The following is a 19,043-nucleotide window of genomic DNA, read 5'->3' on the forward strand; positions in this document are numbered from 1 at the left end:
CCTGCATTCCTTAAATCTGGTCAATCCATGCCCATTTAGGGGGCACCCTATTCAAAGCTTTGTAACCCCAGATGTGAGCATCACAGAGACTTTAAAAATGCCTTAAATGAAACAATACATCCAGAAACATAACCAAAACAATGAATAAAATGTTTTTTGTCCATTATAAAGCATATAAATGTGCCCCTCATGAAGGTTTAAGATGAAACATTGATGATCAGATTTAAAAATAATGTAAGCACATTATCACACAATGCGGTACAGTACCTAAATGTATAATCATTAACTCTCCATATGTTTTTCTGTACTCTACAGTACGTAATGTTTCCTTGTATGGGGATGGGACGACATTAAAACAATATTCAACCATCCACCAAGTGTTGGCAATGTTCCAGCGCACATCCGGAGCATGAACACAAACCTTGCTGAAACCACCAATGACCGCTTGCGTTACAGTGTGAAATATCCTCATTATAAAATTCCACTAATCTATTTGAAGACACTCAAATTCAAAAATGACATATATAACTGAAATATGTTGAGCAGTAACACTTACAAAGAAATCTTATCTGTGTTCAGTAAATAGAGACAGAGAATCAATGCTGTCGTCTCCTCTCCTCTCTAAAACTGTCAGCTAGGTCTATCAGCAAACATATGGCTTAGCTATGCTCAGAAGTCCTCAATAATAATAACAAATTAAACTGATCGTTTTGTCTGGTGCAGTGTCTTTTACTGCTACCACAGAGAGAATGCGTAAGGCAGCGATGCTGATTCACGATGTTTGGTTACGCAGGTTTATAAAACTTTCTTCAAAAAATAAAAATTAAACATGTTATACATTGTTAGAAAGATTATACTGTCACCTGTTGGATAGATTAATTTTCAATCAAGCCAGATTGTACTAGAAAGGGCGACAACACTGCATGCGTGGTATAACGCACAGCTATTTTGGAAGGTACTCCAGTCATTCGAATGAGGGGGTTATTTCACAAACGGATTGTCCGAGACAATATATGACCACTCAGACTCAAAAGGGACATTGGTTGTATATTTGTTCCATATTTAGTCCCAGATATTGACAGTAGAATGACATGGTATAATTTTATAAAAATGTGTCTTTATTTATTTATTCCGTGAGCTAACAAAGTGAAAAGAGAACTCAAAAAATGCATAGTTTAAACTATGTGATTGAATCTGATCAGGGTCAGTTTAACAGTGTCATCTGTCAGTTCTTTGTCAAGCCTCACGGTGAAGCCACACTGTATGCAGTAACACCAGGGAAACACCCCCTACATTCATTTTAAATGAGGTGGCAGCACACCTCCGCAAGGCATGGTGAGATTGCAGGTAGGCCTGAGCTAGGCGGTGAGGGGGATGGCCAAATGTGTCTTCAAGCCCCAGGTGTTACAACAATGCGTCACAGTAAGTAAATAGTCCCCTTTTCAAATTTTAGTTACACATTCTATAGTACCAAAATGGAGGACTCCATTGTAATTGTCGCTACGGGTTTCCCAATGCTATATGATCCTACACTGCCCTCCTACAGAGACACTGACAAGGGGGAACGCAGCGTGGAGGAGTCTCCAAAATTGTCAGTGTTTCTGGTATGTAGATAGCCATTAGGCTATGCACAGTGTAAATTTCACAGAAGATGCAATGCTGCTGACGAGCTAATGGCTAGTCAATGTCAGACAAGCTAATGAGCGTTTGTCTGCATGAATGCCCATGATTTTGTATTGCAAACAATTATATAAAAGAGGTAACAAAAAATAAATGTGGCAGCGTGGCACCCTCCCCTATATCCTGGTAGGAGATGAAGCTTTCCCCCTATGCAGGTACCTCATGCGCCCCTTCCCATGCTCCAACATCCACAGCGGGCAGAGGCTCTTCAATTATCAACTGAGTCGTGCCAAGCTGACAGTCGATTGTAGTTTTGTAGTTTTTGTCTTTTTAATGGCGGATGTACCGCCATGTCATCACGCTGGACCCTGAGAAGGTGGAGCTCTGTGTGAAGGTCACCTGCATCCTCCACAACTACCTGTGGCTGAACACCATGAGAGACAGCATCAGCACTAACCCCAACATGGTCGCTGATGCCTCCCTTCAAAATGTAACACATCGCCGAGTAAAGTGTAACTGAGTTACACCTGCACTGACCTGGTTATCATATACCCAAAAGAGATTAAGTATTACCCCCACACTATTATTTAAAATAATTAATTGAAAGTATTGCATTAATAATTTAATGAAATGTACACTCAAACACACAGGATTTGACCAAATAGATAGGAGGTTGGGCAAGTGGGGGTGTCTGCAGCATTGTGGAAGACCCTAGCGGGGGGTTCTTGCCGCATCCTGGCTACTCTCCTACTGCTGCTTGGCTGGCTGGCTGGCTGCTGACAGGGGTAGGTGGCTGGCTGGCTGGCTGGCTAGCTGGCTACTGACGAGGGAGGGAGGGAGAGTGGGTGGGTGGGTGGCTGCTGACTGGGGTGGGTGGGTGGCTGGCTGGCTGGCTGCTGACGGGGTGGGTGACTGGGTGACTGGCTGGCTGGCTGGCTGGCTAGCTGGCTACTGGACGAGGGAGGGATGGGTGGGTGGCTGGCTTGCTGGTGACGGGGGTGGGTAGGTAGCTGGATGGCTGGTGACGGGGGTGGGTGTGTCAGGGATTCGGGGGTTTGATCCAGGCGCAGAGTGAAAAAACACGGGAGACTCCAAAAGAAAAATTCAAACAAAGACTTTACTAAATAACAAACAGGGAACAAACAAAAGGCCACGAGGGGCAAAACCACAAACACAAAAAGATTCTTAAGAACTGAAAAAAAACAGAACAGACCACAGGCAGGGCGGAACACAGGCAGGACAGAATACGGGCAGAACAGAATACGGGCAGGCGCAACACACACAAGCAGGAACGCAGGCAGAAACACAAACAGAAACACAAGGAACCAGCATCTGAGTCAGGCAAACCAAGAACTTAAATAGACAGGGGTAACAAGACACAGGTAAACTCAAAGAACAATCAAACCAGAAAAGGAGGGATAACAAGACACAGGTGGGAACAATTATAGAATAATTAAAAACCCAAATCAATTAACACAGGGAGGGAGAACGAATTGAAACACAAAACTGAAGTGCTGCCATCTGGCGGCCAAAAGGGGAAAAACAGAAACAGAAAATACAGAACCATGACAAGGTGGGTGGCTGGCTGCCTGCTGACGGGGGTGGGTAGGTAGCTGGATGGCTGCTGACGGGGGTGGGTGGGTGGCTGGCTGCTGAGGCGTGCGGGAGGCTGGCTGCTGAGAGGAGTGGATTGCTGGTTGCTGAGGGGGCTGGCTGGCAATGAGGCTCTATATTGGAGCTCCCTGCCCTGTAACCAATGAATGGGGCAAGAAAGCCCATGGCAGCCATGTACCTCCATGGCTGTTGATGGACTCCTGCAGCCCCACTCCAGATTAACTCCCTTTCCTTTTTCTTCCCTTCAAGTAGCTGTCCCTGAGGTTTTTCCACCTGTGTCTGCCAACCTCCTCTGATAAAAGTAAAACAATGAAAATAATTAAGGGATGTTTTATATTGACTAGCCTATAAAGTAACTACTATTGGTGGTTGAATATAACTGTTCCTTTTGTTAGATTGTACTACAATTACTTCCCCACAATACTTGCATTATTTTGTCATGCAATTGTTCTAATCAATAATCACACTGAGGTAGCCTACAATGGCAGGCAACATTATTAGTTTTATGGTCACCTTGACTTCAATTAGCATAAGTTTCTCTCACAACTAGATCAGTCTCTGCATCCAATAAACGTTACTGTTCAGAATTACCAGTTTCTTGGGTAAAATGTGTGTGCTTCTATAATTTATTTATTCCCCCATCCAGGAAAACAAACTTCTAAGGGTTTTCTGCTAATCATTTTTTATTTTACCTGTCAATGAATGGTTCTTCGTTGAACAAAAATGGGCTTTGTTGTTCTGTTGTTTCTTTTAATGACATTGAGACCCTTTAGCCAGCTTAGACACTTACTACTTATTCATTTTTAGGTGAGACTAGACATTAAATGCAGGTTTTACAGTCACACCCATGTTGTTGTATGTATTCCATGGACCACTTAGGAATAATCACACCTGTGTGACCCTTGCGATGGGTGAAGGAACTTATTTTCATATGCCTTGTTCTACAGCTGTGATGCATACAGTATGGGCATATAGAGTTTGTGACACTATGTGCTCTTTGTTTACACAAAACACAAAGGGGTTGCTGGTCATTCAAAAGGATGTAAGTGAATCCTCCCCCCCTAAAATAGTTTTTTAATGGTTATATTTGCTGTTTGAGGAAAATACATTAATTGTATCAAAATGCTATTCAGCTTACTTGCAGTTACATGTTTGTAAATGATTTATGATAATAATACTGATGGTATTTCTGTATATCGTACCAAATCTGTATATCGTATATAGAAATAGGACTCTGAAAACATTATGTGTAAGAGGTCAAGGAAGTTTAGGTTTTTGGTCATGGAAAAGTCAGGGAACTTTATAATTAATTTAGAGTGGAATCCCTGGGGGTTATGTTGGAAGCAAGTGGAGCACCTTGTGGTTATTTTTGTAGGAAACCCTGAAAAGTACAAAACTCAAAAGTGTTGTATAGGAATGGGACATGCCCTGCCAAGCCGTAACTTGCCACCTGCCATTCCCATACTGTTATGCAAATTACTACAGAAATTTGCTGTTCAGGGCACTTTTCTGTAGTATTCACCTGCTTTCACAATTGAACAATGTTTCATCTGTTTGTACAACTGCACTGTTTTACAGAATAAGCTGTTTAAATTTGAATGTAGCAGGGATAGTGTACTGGAGCATTCTAATCTCAAGCTAAGTGAAAGCTTTTGTACTCCACACAGAAATTGAACAGCGCTTCTCAATACTGCTATATTTGCTGTAGGAAGAACAGTGGAATGGGATGCTTCAACACTGGACAGCCACAAGATGCTTTTCACAGATGTTAAAAAACAGTCACAATTACCTTTGCTGCAAGGGCCACCAGCTTTGATAATTTACCTGTAGCAGGTCATAAGCATTCATTTCCATTCTCTCTACCAATATTTTTGTGGACTAATATCAGAATGCCCTAAAATACATATGCATTAACCCAAACATGCTCATTTTCAGGCTCAACCCTCTGGTGCAGCACCTTAGTAAATACGGGTAACGCTATTTGTCTCGTTAGCATCTATAAAATCATAGTAAATCCTCAGTAAATATGGCCCTTGGTGTGAATAGAACTTTAATAATAAAGTTGTTTCAAGAGGCCTCATTTTCTAGAAGTTCCCAAGACCAAGACCACCCACGTTGCATAATCAACTCTGTGTAAACAGCCTGTCAGCAGGCTTTAAAATTTTATTTCATGTCTTAATCTGTTTATGGAAAAAAAGCTTACCTAAAAGACAATGAATCCAATGCAGTACAATGAAGTACTCTGATACAAAACCAGATACCTTCAAAATATGTCATAGGTGCAAAAGTTCATAAATCAAAGATGTGTATAACAATATGTTGTACAAGGTAAGTAAAAAAAAACTCAATTGGAAGTGTCCACAAAATTGCCTATATATGTATATATATATATATATATATATATATATATGTGTGTAGCAGTCTGAGTGCCACCGCTCGGTTAATAGACGAGAGAGAGACGAGAGCTATTTCAGGACGCGAATGCGTCTTTTTATTTCACGGCCGCCACGCGGCTTTCGGTTACGTACAAAAACACAATGTTGTTGCTGACTCTCAGTCAGCACTTCCTCCGTCTCCAGTCCGCCCCTTCTGCCTCCGTAGACCGCCTTTTAAGCGTCCAGGCTCACTGTCGAGGTAATCAGCACATTGTCAATTAATCAAACAATTAAACATCGGTGCTGATTAGTAATCCCCAACAGCTGTGGCCACGCCCACCCTACCACAATATATATATATATATATATATATATATATATATATTATATTATATATATATGTATATATATATATATATATATCTTCAAATATATAAAATCAATGTTATTTGTATAGCACTTTTTACAGTGAACTGTCAGAAAGATGCTTTACAGAGTAGCAAGGCAAGAGACAGAGCAAACAGAGAAAACTGCAGGCTGGAACCCCCTAAATAGCAAGCACATGAAATAAATAAAAAAAACTCTCAGTGGGGAGAAAACCCTCAAACAGTTAGACAATTAAATATATAAATAATTAAGTTTAAAAATTTGGTCCTCTGTCTACATGTTATTCTATGAGAGAATAATGAGTAAATATTATACTATTTGGAATCCTGTATGGAACCTATATAGAAACTAAGCTTAAAAACCTATGCCTGGGCTTATCTTTATGTTCTAGGCTATAAAGTAGGCATTTCTACATGATAAGTGATTGCCATATGACAGTCTCAAATTCTACACTGCCCCAGTTAATAGATGAGTCGGCTCAAGCAGTACTATTCACTAATAGATTCAATTATGGCATTGTGACAAGCACAGAAATGAACATGACATTTTATTTAAAAATAAACGCACCATCTCAAAGAATACAATTAGCTGAAAAATTAGTCTTCATGAAGTCCAGGAAGTGATTTCAGGACTGTAGAAGCTGCCTTCTATTATTTGTGCTCATTTGTAAGAGCATTGTCAACTAGCATTGTTTTTTAAATTTTTTTATTTATTTAGTTTTTTTCCAAAACACACCTGAAGCGCAGTTAAAATTAGCTGTGGTGAAGGTCTTTACTTAAATGCTCATATCTGGATTAGATTATAGTCTCTTTTCACTTTAAAGAAACAAGAGTCAGGTGCAGAATATGACTTAACAAATGTTAAAATGTTTTGATAAGGTAGAGTACTTGAATATCTAAGGAAAGGTTATGGAAAAAAGGCACAGAAAAGAGGACTTGTGCAAAATCTTTCTTTCAGTCTTTCAGAAGATTTCAAGAGATTATCAGTTTAAAAAGAGATAAATATTGTTAAATCTGCTGCCATTAAAAATGACAATTGGTGGGTGAGATAATGGAGAAGTTGTCTTGTCATCAGTAACATTATGCAGCAGATTATGTGCCATAATCTAGAAATGGGCTTTTATTGTTTATTTCCTTCTTTTCTGATGGAGCATTTTTATGTCCATCATCAGGGCACTGAAAGAGAACTAAGATTAAAGGTTGTGAAGACTGGTGACAAAGCAGACTCAATTTTTATGGAATTCCATGCCAGTGCCATACATGGGCACAGTGGAAAAGAAAAAACAATGGACGCCATTCCCTGCAGGTACTACTGGCATGGAATGAGCATCGCCATTAATTCACTCATTTTCAATTCCCTTCATAATTTTTTTTCTCTAACATTCCTTTATGTTGAGATAAAGGGTAAACATTCACATTCAATTCAATTAATTTAAATGTTTCACATTCAATTCAATTAATTTAAATTTTATTTGTATAGGGCTTTTCACAGAGAACTGTCACAAAAACACTACACAGAGTAGCAAGGCAAGAAACAGAGCAAAAAAGAGCAAACACCAGGCCTGAACCCCTAAATAGCAAGTACAGAAGATAAAAAAAATTCCCAGTTGGGAGAAAAGCATCAAACGGTGGCAAGAGAAGACTCCTGAATGGGAAGAAATCTCAAGAGGAACCCGGATATAGAAGGGGAGCCCAACCTCCACTGGCCAGGCTGGTGTAAAGCAGCAGTAGAATGGAACGTAGCAGAAATGCTACAAGGGATCTATCACAGAAAATAAAATGGGTTAAGCAGGTTACAGCTGAGGGGAAAGCTAACAGGAATAATAGAAGATCAAATGGTATAGTTCAGAATGGTGCATTTTATAGGAGCCTGGTAATAGACCTGGAGCTCCAGGCTGTGTCAAGGCATGGGCAGGGAAGGAACAGGGCTGAAGCAATCCATGACCATGGAGCGAAGGACAGGGCCGATGCGATCCCGTGGACTCAGGGCAAGGAAACAGGCTGGAGCAGTCTTTAAACTCAGGCGAGGTAAGGGGCGGGAGCCCCATGGAAAGAGAAACAGAGAGGATAAAGTTAAGGTCAGCTTGACACTTGATGCTAAGCTACCTAGTGTGTCAACTCCGTAAGGCCAGCTTGACACACAGTGATTTAGATTTCTCTTTGACCGTAAAGGTATCACCCACTTCATTTCCACTTTCTATGCGCTGATGTACAGGTGATATTACAAGTATTACATGGAAGTGGGAAAGAGACTTTGACACTGAATACACTGAGGCCGATTGGCAGGAGGCCATTACAAAGCATGGGACCACCTTTACTTCTAATATATTGAGACAAACGCAGTATAATATACTACACCATTTACACAACGCCCTCACATCTTAAGCAATAAAATTTTGTTTAAAAAATGGGATGGATTTTGTTTTGCAGGCATATTGTGTGAAACAAAGTGGGACAGCTGTGAAGCGCGACCAGTCTGTCCCACACTCCAACGCTGTCATTACTATGGATGCACTGGAACCAGAGTGCTCAACAATATCTCAGAGTATATAATGCACATGGTTATGTTCATGTGTGTATGTTCACTATAATATGAGACCCAACCACCATTTCCAATGCACAGAAATGCCAACAAACTGATCAGAGAACAAATATGGAAGTCACCACCCTGAACATAGCGGTTGGCCATTCCAGGGTTGTCTCTTTTCTTTTGCACATGCTCAGTGCACCACTTTCATTCTGAATGAATGATAGCAGACAGCTGCAAATTGCTACTCAGTTTCTGCACAAGCCAAGTGCTATAAATAAGAGACCCTCTTCACTGACACAAATCTGCACACATAGCCTTTCCAAATACAAGTTAACCTAAACACTATGTCAGTTCACAATGGTCACAACTCAATGAAAACTGTAAATATGATAAAACCGTATCAACATGGTACTGTGTTCAGTCATTCTGTGGTCAATTTCTAAAGTTCATTCAGAACATCGACTACCTAGGACAACATGAGTTCATGGACGTTATCGTTGTGAAACACCAAGTCAAAGTCTCTATCTAAAAACATTTTTTTGCAAATAAATTTAAATGTATGTTTAAGATCACATTCATAAATTCACACCTCAACACCCTTTTATGCGTTCATTATTTTGTTCATTTCAGTTGAATGCCACTAATTCTCCAGGCAGCACTACCTACAATGAAAACAATATATATTCCATAACCCATAATTGAAGTTTATTGCTCACACACAGCTGATTGGTACATATGTCCCAAAATAATCTATGTAGGCTTGATACACTGAAATTCCACACACCACATACGCAAGCAAGAAAACTGAAACTTCTCTAGACGTCATATTCCTTCCTTGTTAAAGGGACAGTGTAATTATAATAAAATAAAATAAAATAAAATATAATATAACATAACATCTCTCAGTGTACACATGCACTTGCCCACCTGTCGAGAATATGGTAAAGGCTGACTCATCTGACCATATAACCTTTTTCCCCATGTAGACTAGAGCCTATGTTTTTTGCACCATTGCGCTCTCAAATGTGCATTTGTCTTTGTTATGAGGGGTGTATGACCTGTAACCCTACTATAATATCCCTCTCTGTATAATTGTTAATGGACTGTTCTTGCTGACACAGTCTGATCACGGCCTGCATTGACATTCTCTGTCACCTGAGGAAGAATTGCCCTTACGTTTTTCTTTACATATCTCACTAATCCATGAGCATCACGGCCATCAAATATGTTCTTTCAACCACAATTTCCAACCCTATTTACTGATGTCTTCCCCATAAATCTAAATGCAGATATCACTTTAGTCATTGTTCCTAACCCTAATAATGAACCCTCTTTTATCCTCAAGACATTTAGATCTTTTTCTTTTGCCATCTTGATCACTGGGCCTGCTCAGCATTTTCATTCATGCCACTGAGAACTGATGGATAATCACTTAATTGTATCATGCAGTACACCTGTATGGACACATCTTGTTCATTCAGGTTTTTCTATAATTTGTCACCCGTCTATATATTATTTTATACAATTAAATGGCTGCACTGGGCCTGAAACACACCTTGTCCTGAAACAGGGGTTAAAAAAAGGCATAAAAGTTATCTAAAATTACTTATTTTGAGTATTAGGTAAAAGAGGGATATGCTTCAAATCACTAGTATTAAAATTGGAATGTTTGAAGCTCCAATTTTTAGCCTATTTAATTTGTGTCCTGAGTTGTCAACACTTAGTAAACTGCCAAAATATTGTGGTTTACTAAATCTCTGAGGGTCCCTTTACTACTTCCTGTTTGTTCCCCATACCATAACACCACTCAGGCTCTGGTAATTTTTCTTTTTTTTTATATTCCATGCAAATAATATGGATAACTTCTGTGATCACAGCCATAAAGTGCCAACACTATATTTCATTAGGATTTGTTTGGAATTGAGAATAAATAAAAAAAGATGGATTCCAAGTAATTATAGAGGTAGCTACCAACTGGTGAAAAACAAAATGGCTCCTATTTACAACACAAATCAGCAATGTGGCATTTTGTCAACTCTGTCAGGTGTCAACACCACCACCAAGTTTTCTGTCAAACGGTGGTGACACATTGGGCTCCATTTTCCGGAATCAATGTCGCACAGAGCATGGGCACAGTCATTGGCCCAGTCTTTGGACGTGGCTATTGAACGTTCAGATGTTCTCAACCACAGGTGAGGAGGTCTTCAAATACTTTTGTCACACCTTAAAACCTTTTTCTCAAATCCGCCATCATTATAAATAATAAATACATTATCACAATGGCAAAGTTGTAAGGAGAACTAGCTGGCTTTTCGGCTGCACACATTCACCCACTATCAGCACGAGCTTCGTGACGCAGAGCCCCTCTGGCAGTTAGATTACTTAACATTGTTTTGAATTCTGTTAATTAACCAGTGGCTCTCTGGTGCACTGGACACAATCCCCAAGGAAAACATTGTATTACAAGAGAGAGATGGCACATGGACCAGTTGCTATTTAAGTCACCACAGCCACAAACGTTACTGCCACAATACTATACATCAGATTGCTGCTTCCCACTCTTACTAACATCAACATAACATTTATGGCAGAAAATTAATGAAACACAAGTCAGTGCTGGTTAATTATTGTTTTATTTTAAACCCCTGTAACAATGTATTTAATTATGAAAGTTTATACTAGTATTGATTCAGTCTCTTAAATTATGGATTCAAATATGTTTCATGCACCATATATTCATTTTTTCTCTTGGCATTTAGTTTGTTTGTACACACACAACACAATGATGAATAGCTGCAATTATCCTTCCATGATTTATTCATGAATTCTTTCATTGATTAGATATAGGGAAAGGACAAATCAGGCCTGACTGAATGGACCATTCTCATCTGCAAATTTTATGATATTACTTTTAAAATATAAACTTCTCATACACGTTTTGTTTTGTTTTAACATATTCACATATCTGAGATCTGCAAAATTGAGAAAAAGATGCCATTAAATTTGAAGGAGCTAAAAGCTGTAGACCTTCCTTTACCCAGTACCATACCAGAGTAGAGACTGATCATCCACAAATGCAGCTGGTGTTTGATGAGTGTAGATGCTGTTGTATTCCACAGTGGGCTTCACACCAAAGCTTATCACCTGGCCGTCTCCAGATAATCGGCACAGATTACCCAGATCCCTGCACCTGTCTTTAACAAAGCCTGCGTTTGTCTTCATCATAATTCATTAGCAGGAGGTCTCTGAGGGATTCTCCTGCTCCCAGGGGGCCACCATGTTTACTGCTGCGTGATGCCACAGCCTGTGATGAAACGTGATCCGTGAGGGACCCATGAGAGATGACACGTGTCAGAGAAAGATGAACACGGGGGAGGTGTGGATGCCCCACATACTTTCCACAGTCATAAAAACATGTGCACCAATTTAAAAACGTTACAGCTGCCTGAGTGAGAGAAGCTACAGCCAGCATAGCATTAAAAAAGTGACAGGACAAAACGAATTGTGAAAACATTTTTATTAATCTAGAGAGGGAGGGAGGGTGCGAGCATTTTTCATGAGAATTTGATTAAAAAAATGTCGGAGCTCCAAGCAGGCATGACACCAAAGAAGCCTTCTGCCAACAAGAACATCAGGAAGCTGCGTGCCGTCAGCATGGTGTGCAACCTGGCCAAAAGCTGGCAACAGTGGGTTTCAGAGAATGAGGAAAAGCAGGCCAGCGAACCCTCTGGCTGGTCTCCTGAATCTGACGGGCATGTGTCGCCAAAACAGCAGAGAGCGGGGCCCACGGAGAAGAGGGCCCGGCCCAGTCAGAGCACCACCACCACTGCCTCAGCCCCCATCGGGACCACATCTCCTCCCCTGGAGCCCATGGCCAAGCCCCGAGAGGACAAGAATGTCACTGGGGAATCCAAGATCAAAAGCAAGCCGGTGGTTAAGTCTGTCTCCAGCAGCGTCCAGGAGAAAGGAATGGGCATCGAGTTCCTCTCCAACCGTTACAGCAAAGAAACTGACGAGGTAGACAGGATACTGAGCAAAAAGAGCTCCCCAACCAGACGGAGGAAGTGCTCTAACTTAGTGTCAGAGCTGACCAAGAGCTGGAAGGAGGTGGAAGAGCAGCAGAAGGCAGCACAATGTCTGGAAGAACAGACAGCTCATAGCATCGACACAGAGGACAGTGGCTTCTCAGAGGCGAATAAAAACAGCCTAGAGCCTGAGGCTGGCTCACATACTCCAGTTCAGACAGAACACGCAGACCGAGAGCGAGTGAAAGCAGGCGGCAGAGACACAGCTGACCAAATGCCTGAGTTCTCTGCAAGGATTAAAAGACCGTCCAGCACAGTGTGAGTCTTCCGTGCTTAGCATATTCACACAGCGCTTATCTGTAAAAAGAATACACAATCATTTAAGTCACAAATTACAGTTGTGATACCTGAGAGATAATATGAAAACACAACAAGAGACTTGCTTTTTGAAATAAATATCAAGGTTATTTGTTAAATATACACATTGAATATATTTCTTCAATATGTGTGGGAAGCAACTACAAAATATTTTATTCAGCTATTCAAAGTTATCACTTCTTTGCCCAAATTGCTGCTATTTGATCATGCCTGAATTTAAATACTGTATATTCAGTAATGTAAATGCAGCTTGATGGATCTGTTATATCTAAATCAATTGTCAGTGTAATACAGTACACATTGTATTATTATTTTTATTATTATTATTATTATTCGTATGCTCTTCTACAGAGAAACTTACAGGGAGATAATGTCAGAGGGCATAATGTGCTTGTCATAAGACACAAAAGAGCAAAGGCAGGCGTAAACAGTTAGTAGGTTACATTAAGTAACAGTAAAGCATAAGGTTTAAACAGAGGTAACAGGAATGCAATCAATGTACAACGCTATCGCCACAAACCACTACAGCAGCATTTCCTGTTAGAAGCAATGTTAGTGATAACTATTCAAACCCATTGTTTGTATGTGTATCTGAAACAGGGTAAACAAAGACATAGATGAGGTGAAAAAGATCAGTGTTCTCTCTAAGAAGTACAGTCCCGTGGGCAACCTGAAGAACAAGTGGCAGAACTGGGCCTCAGAGCATGCTGTCAACCAGAAGCTGAATCCATTCAGTGATGACTTTGACTATGAACTATCCATGTCCACGCGACTCCATAAAGGGGAGGAGGGCTATGGGCGGCCAAAGGAAGGGACCAAGACAGCTGAGAGGGCCAGGCGGGCTGAGGCCCACATCCACCGCGAGATTGATGACATGTGCTTCATAATCCGGACCATGGCCGACCCAGACCCGGACGGCCGGACACGGGTCACCTTCGGGGAGCTGTTCGACAGATATGTGAGAATCTCGGACAAAGTGGTGGGAATCCTCATGAGAGCCAGAAAGCACGCAAAGGTGGCTTTTGAAGGCGAGATGCTGTGGCAGGGCCAGGATGACCACGTTATCATCACGCTGCTTGTTTGATTAGTAAAATCCGATTGGGATTGTCTGGCAAGTGGTCCTTACCAGAGGATGTTTTCCCTTACCTAAGAATCCTTACCTAAGTTAAGGAATGATTTAACAAAAGGAGCTTGAAATGCACTGCTAGAGCTCATTGGAGTCTTCCTGGAAAATCATTACTGCATCAATAATAAGATGACATCTCTGAGCTCACGTATTTGTGTTTCTTATGTAGTGGTATTGTTATGTCCAGCTATCTGAAACAAGTCTTAATTTCCAGTGTTATCAGATTCAGAATCAGTTATCACCAGGCATAAAGATGTCAGCAAAAAGACAGGTAGCACATTCCAATTTGTCTCATTGGCTGAGTGTAACAATTTGATGACAAAACCAATGCATTATGAAATGTATGTAGACAACAAGTTCAGTAGAAAGACAGTGGTCATTAGCACTTTGTGAAGGTTCACATGAATATTGTTCTTCAACTCTTATCAGGGACAAATCAAATGTATATTAAAGATGTGCCAATACAGTTGACTAGTTGAATAGTTCTTTGTAGAGCTGTGACATTTGCTCCCCTCTTGGAAAACTGTTAAATTGAGAAAATGTATACTGAATGCTTCAAGTCTGTCTGTCTGTAAAGAAGCCTGGACCTCACTTAACGTGGAGTAAATGCATTACAATAACTTGCCACTGCATAACAAAATTAGGAAGAGATGAGTGATGTACTGCAAATGCATCTAATGCCCAAAAAGCACACAGCTCAAAATCTAGCAGATGTGCTAAGAACAGCAGCGGAGGAGTGGGGCTAAGAGGGGAAAGTTATAGCCTCCCTTCACATGTGGATATTATACTGTTTCAACAAAAACTCATCAGACATTGTTTTTTTTTTAAGTTTTATGACTATTTGCCAATTATCCAAGGGCAAGTCATTACAGTAAGACAAATGACTGTATGTGTTCTTGTGCATTTTTAAGTCCAATTGTAGGTTACTTGCTGCTATGTTAATTTTCTTTCATGAATGTTTCACTGAATGTATCAGTGCAAATTTATATTAGGGACTTTAATTGTAGCCTATACTACTTGAAAATGTTTTCATTATCAGAAAGTAAAATAAAATGGGCCTATCAGTCACCCTTGAGTATGGCACTGAAAGCCGACCTCTTGACGGGGGTGTACATATAGTAATGTAGCTGTAGCGGTTGTAATGTTTCCATGTGTGCCAATCACTAAGATACATGCTGCCTATTTTTTTATATTGACACACACCCTATTGACCTGCCCAAAATATGTTGATACAAACGGGTTCCCTGTAGATCACTACAAAAACTGGCACAGGCAAATATATTCAGTTTGCACAAGACAAAACTAGCAATTCCATTTGCACCCAGGCATGTTTTCACTTGTGTTTTCACCAAAATAGAGCCCTGCGTCTCTTTGTAAAATATCACCAGTATAGAGAGCCGCAGTTGCCACGTCACTGCCTGGATACTCTGTGCCTGAACATAAATTTCATCATTTTCCCAGTGACTTTTCTACTATTGTATAGAGCATATTATATGTATAGAGTATATTCTGCTTCAGTATAGAGCAAGACAATCTTCCATAAGATAATTACGTAACACCCAATCTACTTACGCAACCCCAAATTTATAATTATTTAAGAAAAGGTACAAGACTGTAGGTTCTTTTTTTTTATTGATGAACAAAGTTTTGCATTAACACAACAGTGCTTAGTCCATGGGGAAGGTTAACAAGAGCCTGGCCCATTGCCACCAGTTTTTTAAATGTTTTTTTAACAGTTAGCTAACATTAAATTCTTCAGATTTTAGTACTTCATCCTTGTAATTATAAAAATTTCTTAGGTAGGTAGCAGAGTTTGTGCAGTATTTTGTAGCAAATTGTTGACATTGGTGTACATTTCCGTCATTTTTATACACAAAAGAGTTGCAACGATGAAATTAAGTAGCTATGTTAGGCCATTCTCATCCCAAATAAGCAAAAGGAAGAAAAACTTATTAGGGAGAGTTTCTTCCAGCGCTGTACTCAGTGGAAGTGATGTCACGGCACTCTGTGTGTAATTCTGTGCTTGGGACATCCCCTGAGAGGTTTTGTCAAGATAGCCAGGGGGAATGTCTTGGGGATCTCGCAAGCAAATCCAGGGAATCTCCTGGATGTTTTTGTATGGCTCCCTTTATGTTATGCTGAACTTAATTAGGTGTGTAGAATAGGTGTGTTTATTAAAAATGAGTTTTTCATGGGACTTGTGGTAAACTTGTTGCAGTCATGTATTTTTTAACATTGTATGTAAAATAAACTGAAGAAAAACAAAGACACTTCGGAATCTTTCACCTATTGTCCCCCCAACGTTATAAATATATTATGTCATAACCAAACAGGGGCATTGCTTGAACGTCACTGAACATCAGCCAAAAGTTCTAATGAAGACGGTATATCTTAATCAAACTGGGACCTAGCTTGGGATTTTAAAACATTTTTAAACATGTTTTAAGAATGCAGAAGAATAACACCCCATAGGTGTCCAAATATACTACTGTCCTCAGGTTGTCCCCTGTTAGTTGGGACAACCAATTTAGCCAAGCATTTAAGGAAGAGGCATCCTGATTTCTTAAAGTATTTTCAGAAGATAACAGGTTAGAGCCCTGTGTTGTGATGAAAATGAGGCGTGAGATCAGAACAAGGCCTGTTAAAAGTGACTGCAGAAATGGCTGGATCGAGAGGAACTGATGCCGGATGGAGCCATTCAGGAAGCAAAGGGCATGGAAGGGGTTACCTGTCCTTCTAAGATGGATTGCAACAGAGATGATCAACAGAGAGGGGACTGTCTAAAAATAGAGTCAATAAAAGGCTGCCCGCAAGGGAAGAGAGGGGAAGAGAAAGGGGTTGGAGCAAGGACAGGTCAAAAGTTCAGAAAATGAAAGTGTAAAAATGAATCAGCAAATTATAAAATTGGAAATAAATGGGGGAGCGTATGAAGGATATGAGGGGACTGAATTTGATATATTCTATAATAATGCAGAAGTTGATCTTGAAGTCATAGAGGAAATGTGTATGTGGCTTGGGGAGCAATCTATCTAGCGTGATTTAATGAGAGAGTCTTCAGCACAAATCACTGTGTGAAGAAAGCTTATCTATTGAATTCTTTTTTGGCCAACGGAAGTCTGTGGTCAGTTAGTCCTTTCAAAAAGACGAGGGGCACAGGGTAAGAACTGCCTTGTACTGAAGTCAGGTCAATCCGGTATGACCTGGTTACCTTGAGCAGGTATAACCATTCAGTATATCCAGCTGTATAATGGATACAATGTAAGTGCTAGTGTGGTAGTCGCTGATAAGAGCGTCGCAATGCCATATGTAATTAAAAGACACACCCGTTGTCCTTGAGGGCCAAGAACTGCTTGTTTTCCACCCTCCCTTTCCTGGGAGTCAGGTGCCAGTCTAGCCGATCAGTAGCACTAATCCCTCAGTTCATTTCCTGGTAGAACAGAAAACCAGGACCAGATTTGGATTTGAGGGCCATATTTGAGTATCCATATGATAGGGGGATCCATCTGTTAGGTGAAATGAAAGCGGTTCCACTGTTTTAAAAAAACACACAAGAATCCTTCTTGACGTGTCCCTTCTATTCCACCTCGTCTGCGTTATTATAGTATGATGATGTTCTGTTGTGGCAAGGAATCTTTTTAGTATTGGAATTGTGATGCTTTCACTGGAATTAGTATCAAATTCAAAATTTGACACATTTGACAACACAAGCAAGTACTGTATATCCATATGGAATGAATGTTTTTTATGACGATTAATTACACATTTAAACATGGATCGTATCAAGATATGTCTATATCATTGAAAATGTATTCTCATTATACGGCTTTTGTTGAATGAGTGCCGCAGCTGTCAATTTGATCATTGTCACAATCAATGAATCTGCCATCATATGCGCTTGTGCTGCCTAGTAAATCTAAGAGTTATAACTGTTTGACTTATGGTAGCTAAACAGTATATTCAGTTAGATTTACAATGGAAAAGTGAAAATTGACCCAGTGTTAGCACTGTTACAAAAGTTGTCAGGCTGAATCAGATGACGCAGAGGAAATTAATGTCGAGGAACAGCAACAAAAAGTCATCTTTCAGCTGTCGATACAGCGTTTCTACAAGAAAGACACTGTCTACACATTATGACTAAACCATTTTAAAAAGCAAGACATAAATTTGATTGAGTTATGGAAATTTTCTTAATGTAATGACATAAATAATTGTGCTAACTGTATAATGAGAAGGAACTATTTTTTCCTGATAAATAATATAATGACAACAATGATGGTGCTAATTGTATAACAAGTAGGAACTATTTTCCTGATATTTTGTTTTCATTGAATCATAGAATTAACAACCAGAGGTTTTTGCTTAACAACATTCCAAATAGAACTATCAACCTGTTTTTTTTTTTTTTGCTTGACAGAGTTTTACTTCACAACATTAAAACAATATGGTAAAAGGGCAAGAATATTTCAATTTCAGCTGATTAAGTTGATAAAAATCTGTTTGTCTTTACAATAACTGGCAATACTTTTTTGTTCCAAGATATTTGAGTTTTGTGACTGCATGGAAAGATCTAAAGGTCCTGAGAATACAAAATAGCAGTGATTCACAGTAAGCACATTATCTTGTGAATGAATCACTATCACAACTATGAAAATGCATTTGCTCAGTCTAGTGTGGCTCCCATATTAAAAAATGGTGCAAGAAGCATATTGTACATATAATTCTATGCATTACCTTCATTAAATACAAAAGAGTGGTATTTCCCTCAGCCATTACATTTCAATACTCACAAGGTAGAGGTGAACACATGTGACTGCTAACAAATGGTCCACATGTTTATTGATCCTCATTTCATCATTCTAGCAGTAAATGTGAGGCCATTTATGAAACTGATTTGCACCTATTAGTGTTTGTTTGGTATGCGGCCAGGATGAAATGTGGAATGCTTGGGTAGGCAATAAATAGGCTCCACAATCCAAGACAGTAGCACCA

At 39.8% G+C, this 19,043-nt stretch overlaps 1 protein-coding gene across 1 annotated transcript; it reads left to right on the top strand.

Moving 5' to 3' along the window:
* Positions 1–11,973: 11,973 nt before the first annotated feature.
* Positions 11,974–16,413, top strand: abrab (actin binding Rho activating protein b). Its single transcript, XM_064348411.1, has 2 exons — positions 11,974–12,868; positions 13,529–16,413. The coding sequence occupies exons 1-2, from the start codon at positions 12,102–12,104 to the stop codon at positions 14,010–14,012; spliced, it is 1,251 nt and encodes a 416-aa protein (XP_064204481.1). The 5' UTR covers positions 11,974–12,101; the 3' UTR covers positions 14,013–16,413.
* Positions 16,414–19,043: the final 2,630 nt, after the last annotated feature.

The sequence above is a fragment of the Anguilla rostrata genome, chromosome 8 (assembly GCF_018555375.3).
Source record: "Anguilla rostrata isolate EN2019 chromosome 8, ASM1855537v3, whole genome shotgun sequence".
NCBI classification, from domain to species: Eukaryota; Metazoa; Chordata; class Actinopteri; order Anguilliformes; family Anguillidae; genus Anguilla; species Anguilla rostrata.

Bases quoted from the DNA above. Each gene is read 5' to 3' on its own strand.
- abrab (XM_064348411.1), top strand. From the start codon at position 12,102: ATGTCGGAGCTCCAAGCAGGCATGACACCAAAGAAGCCTTCTGCCAAC. The intron at 12,869-13,528 runs GTGAGTCTTCCG...TATCTGAAACAG, and splicing joins AAAAGACCGTCCAGCACAGT to GGTAAACAAAGACATAGATG.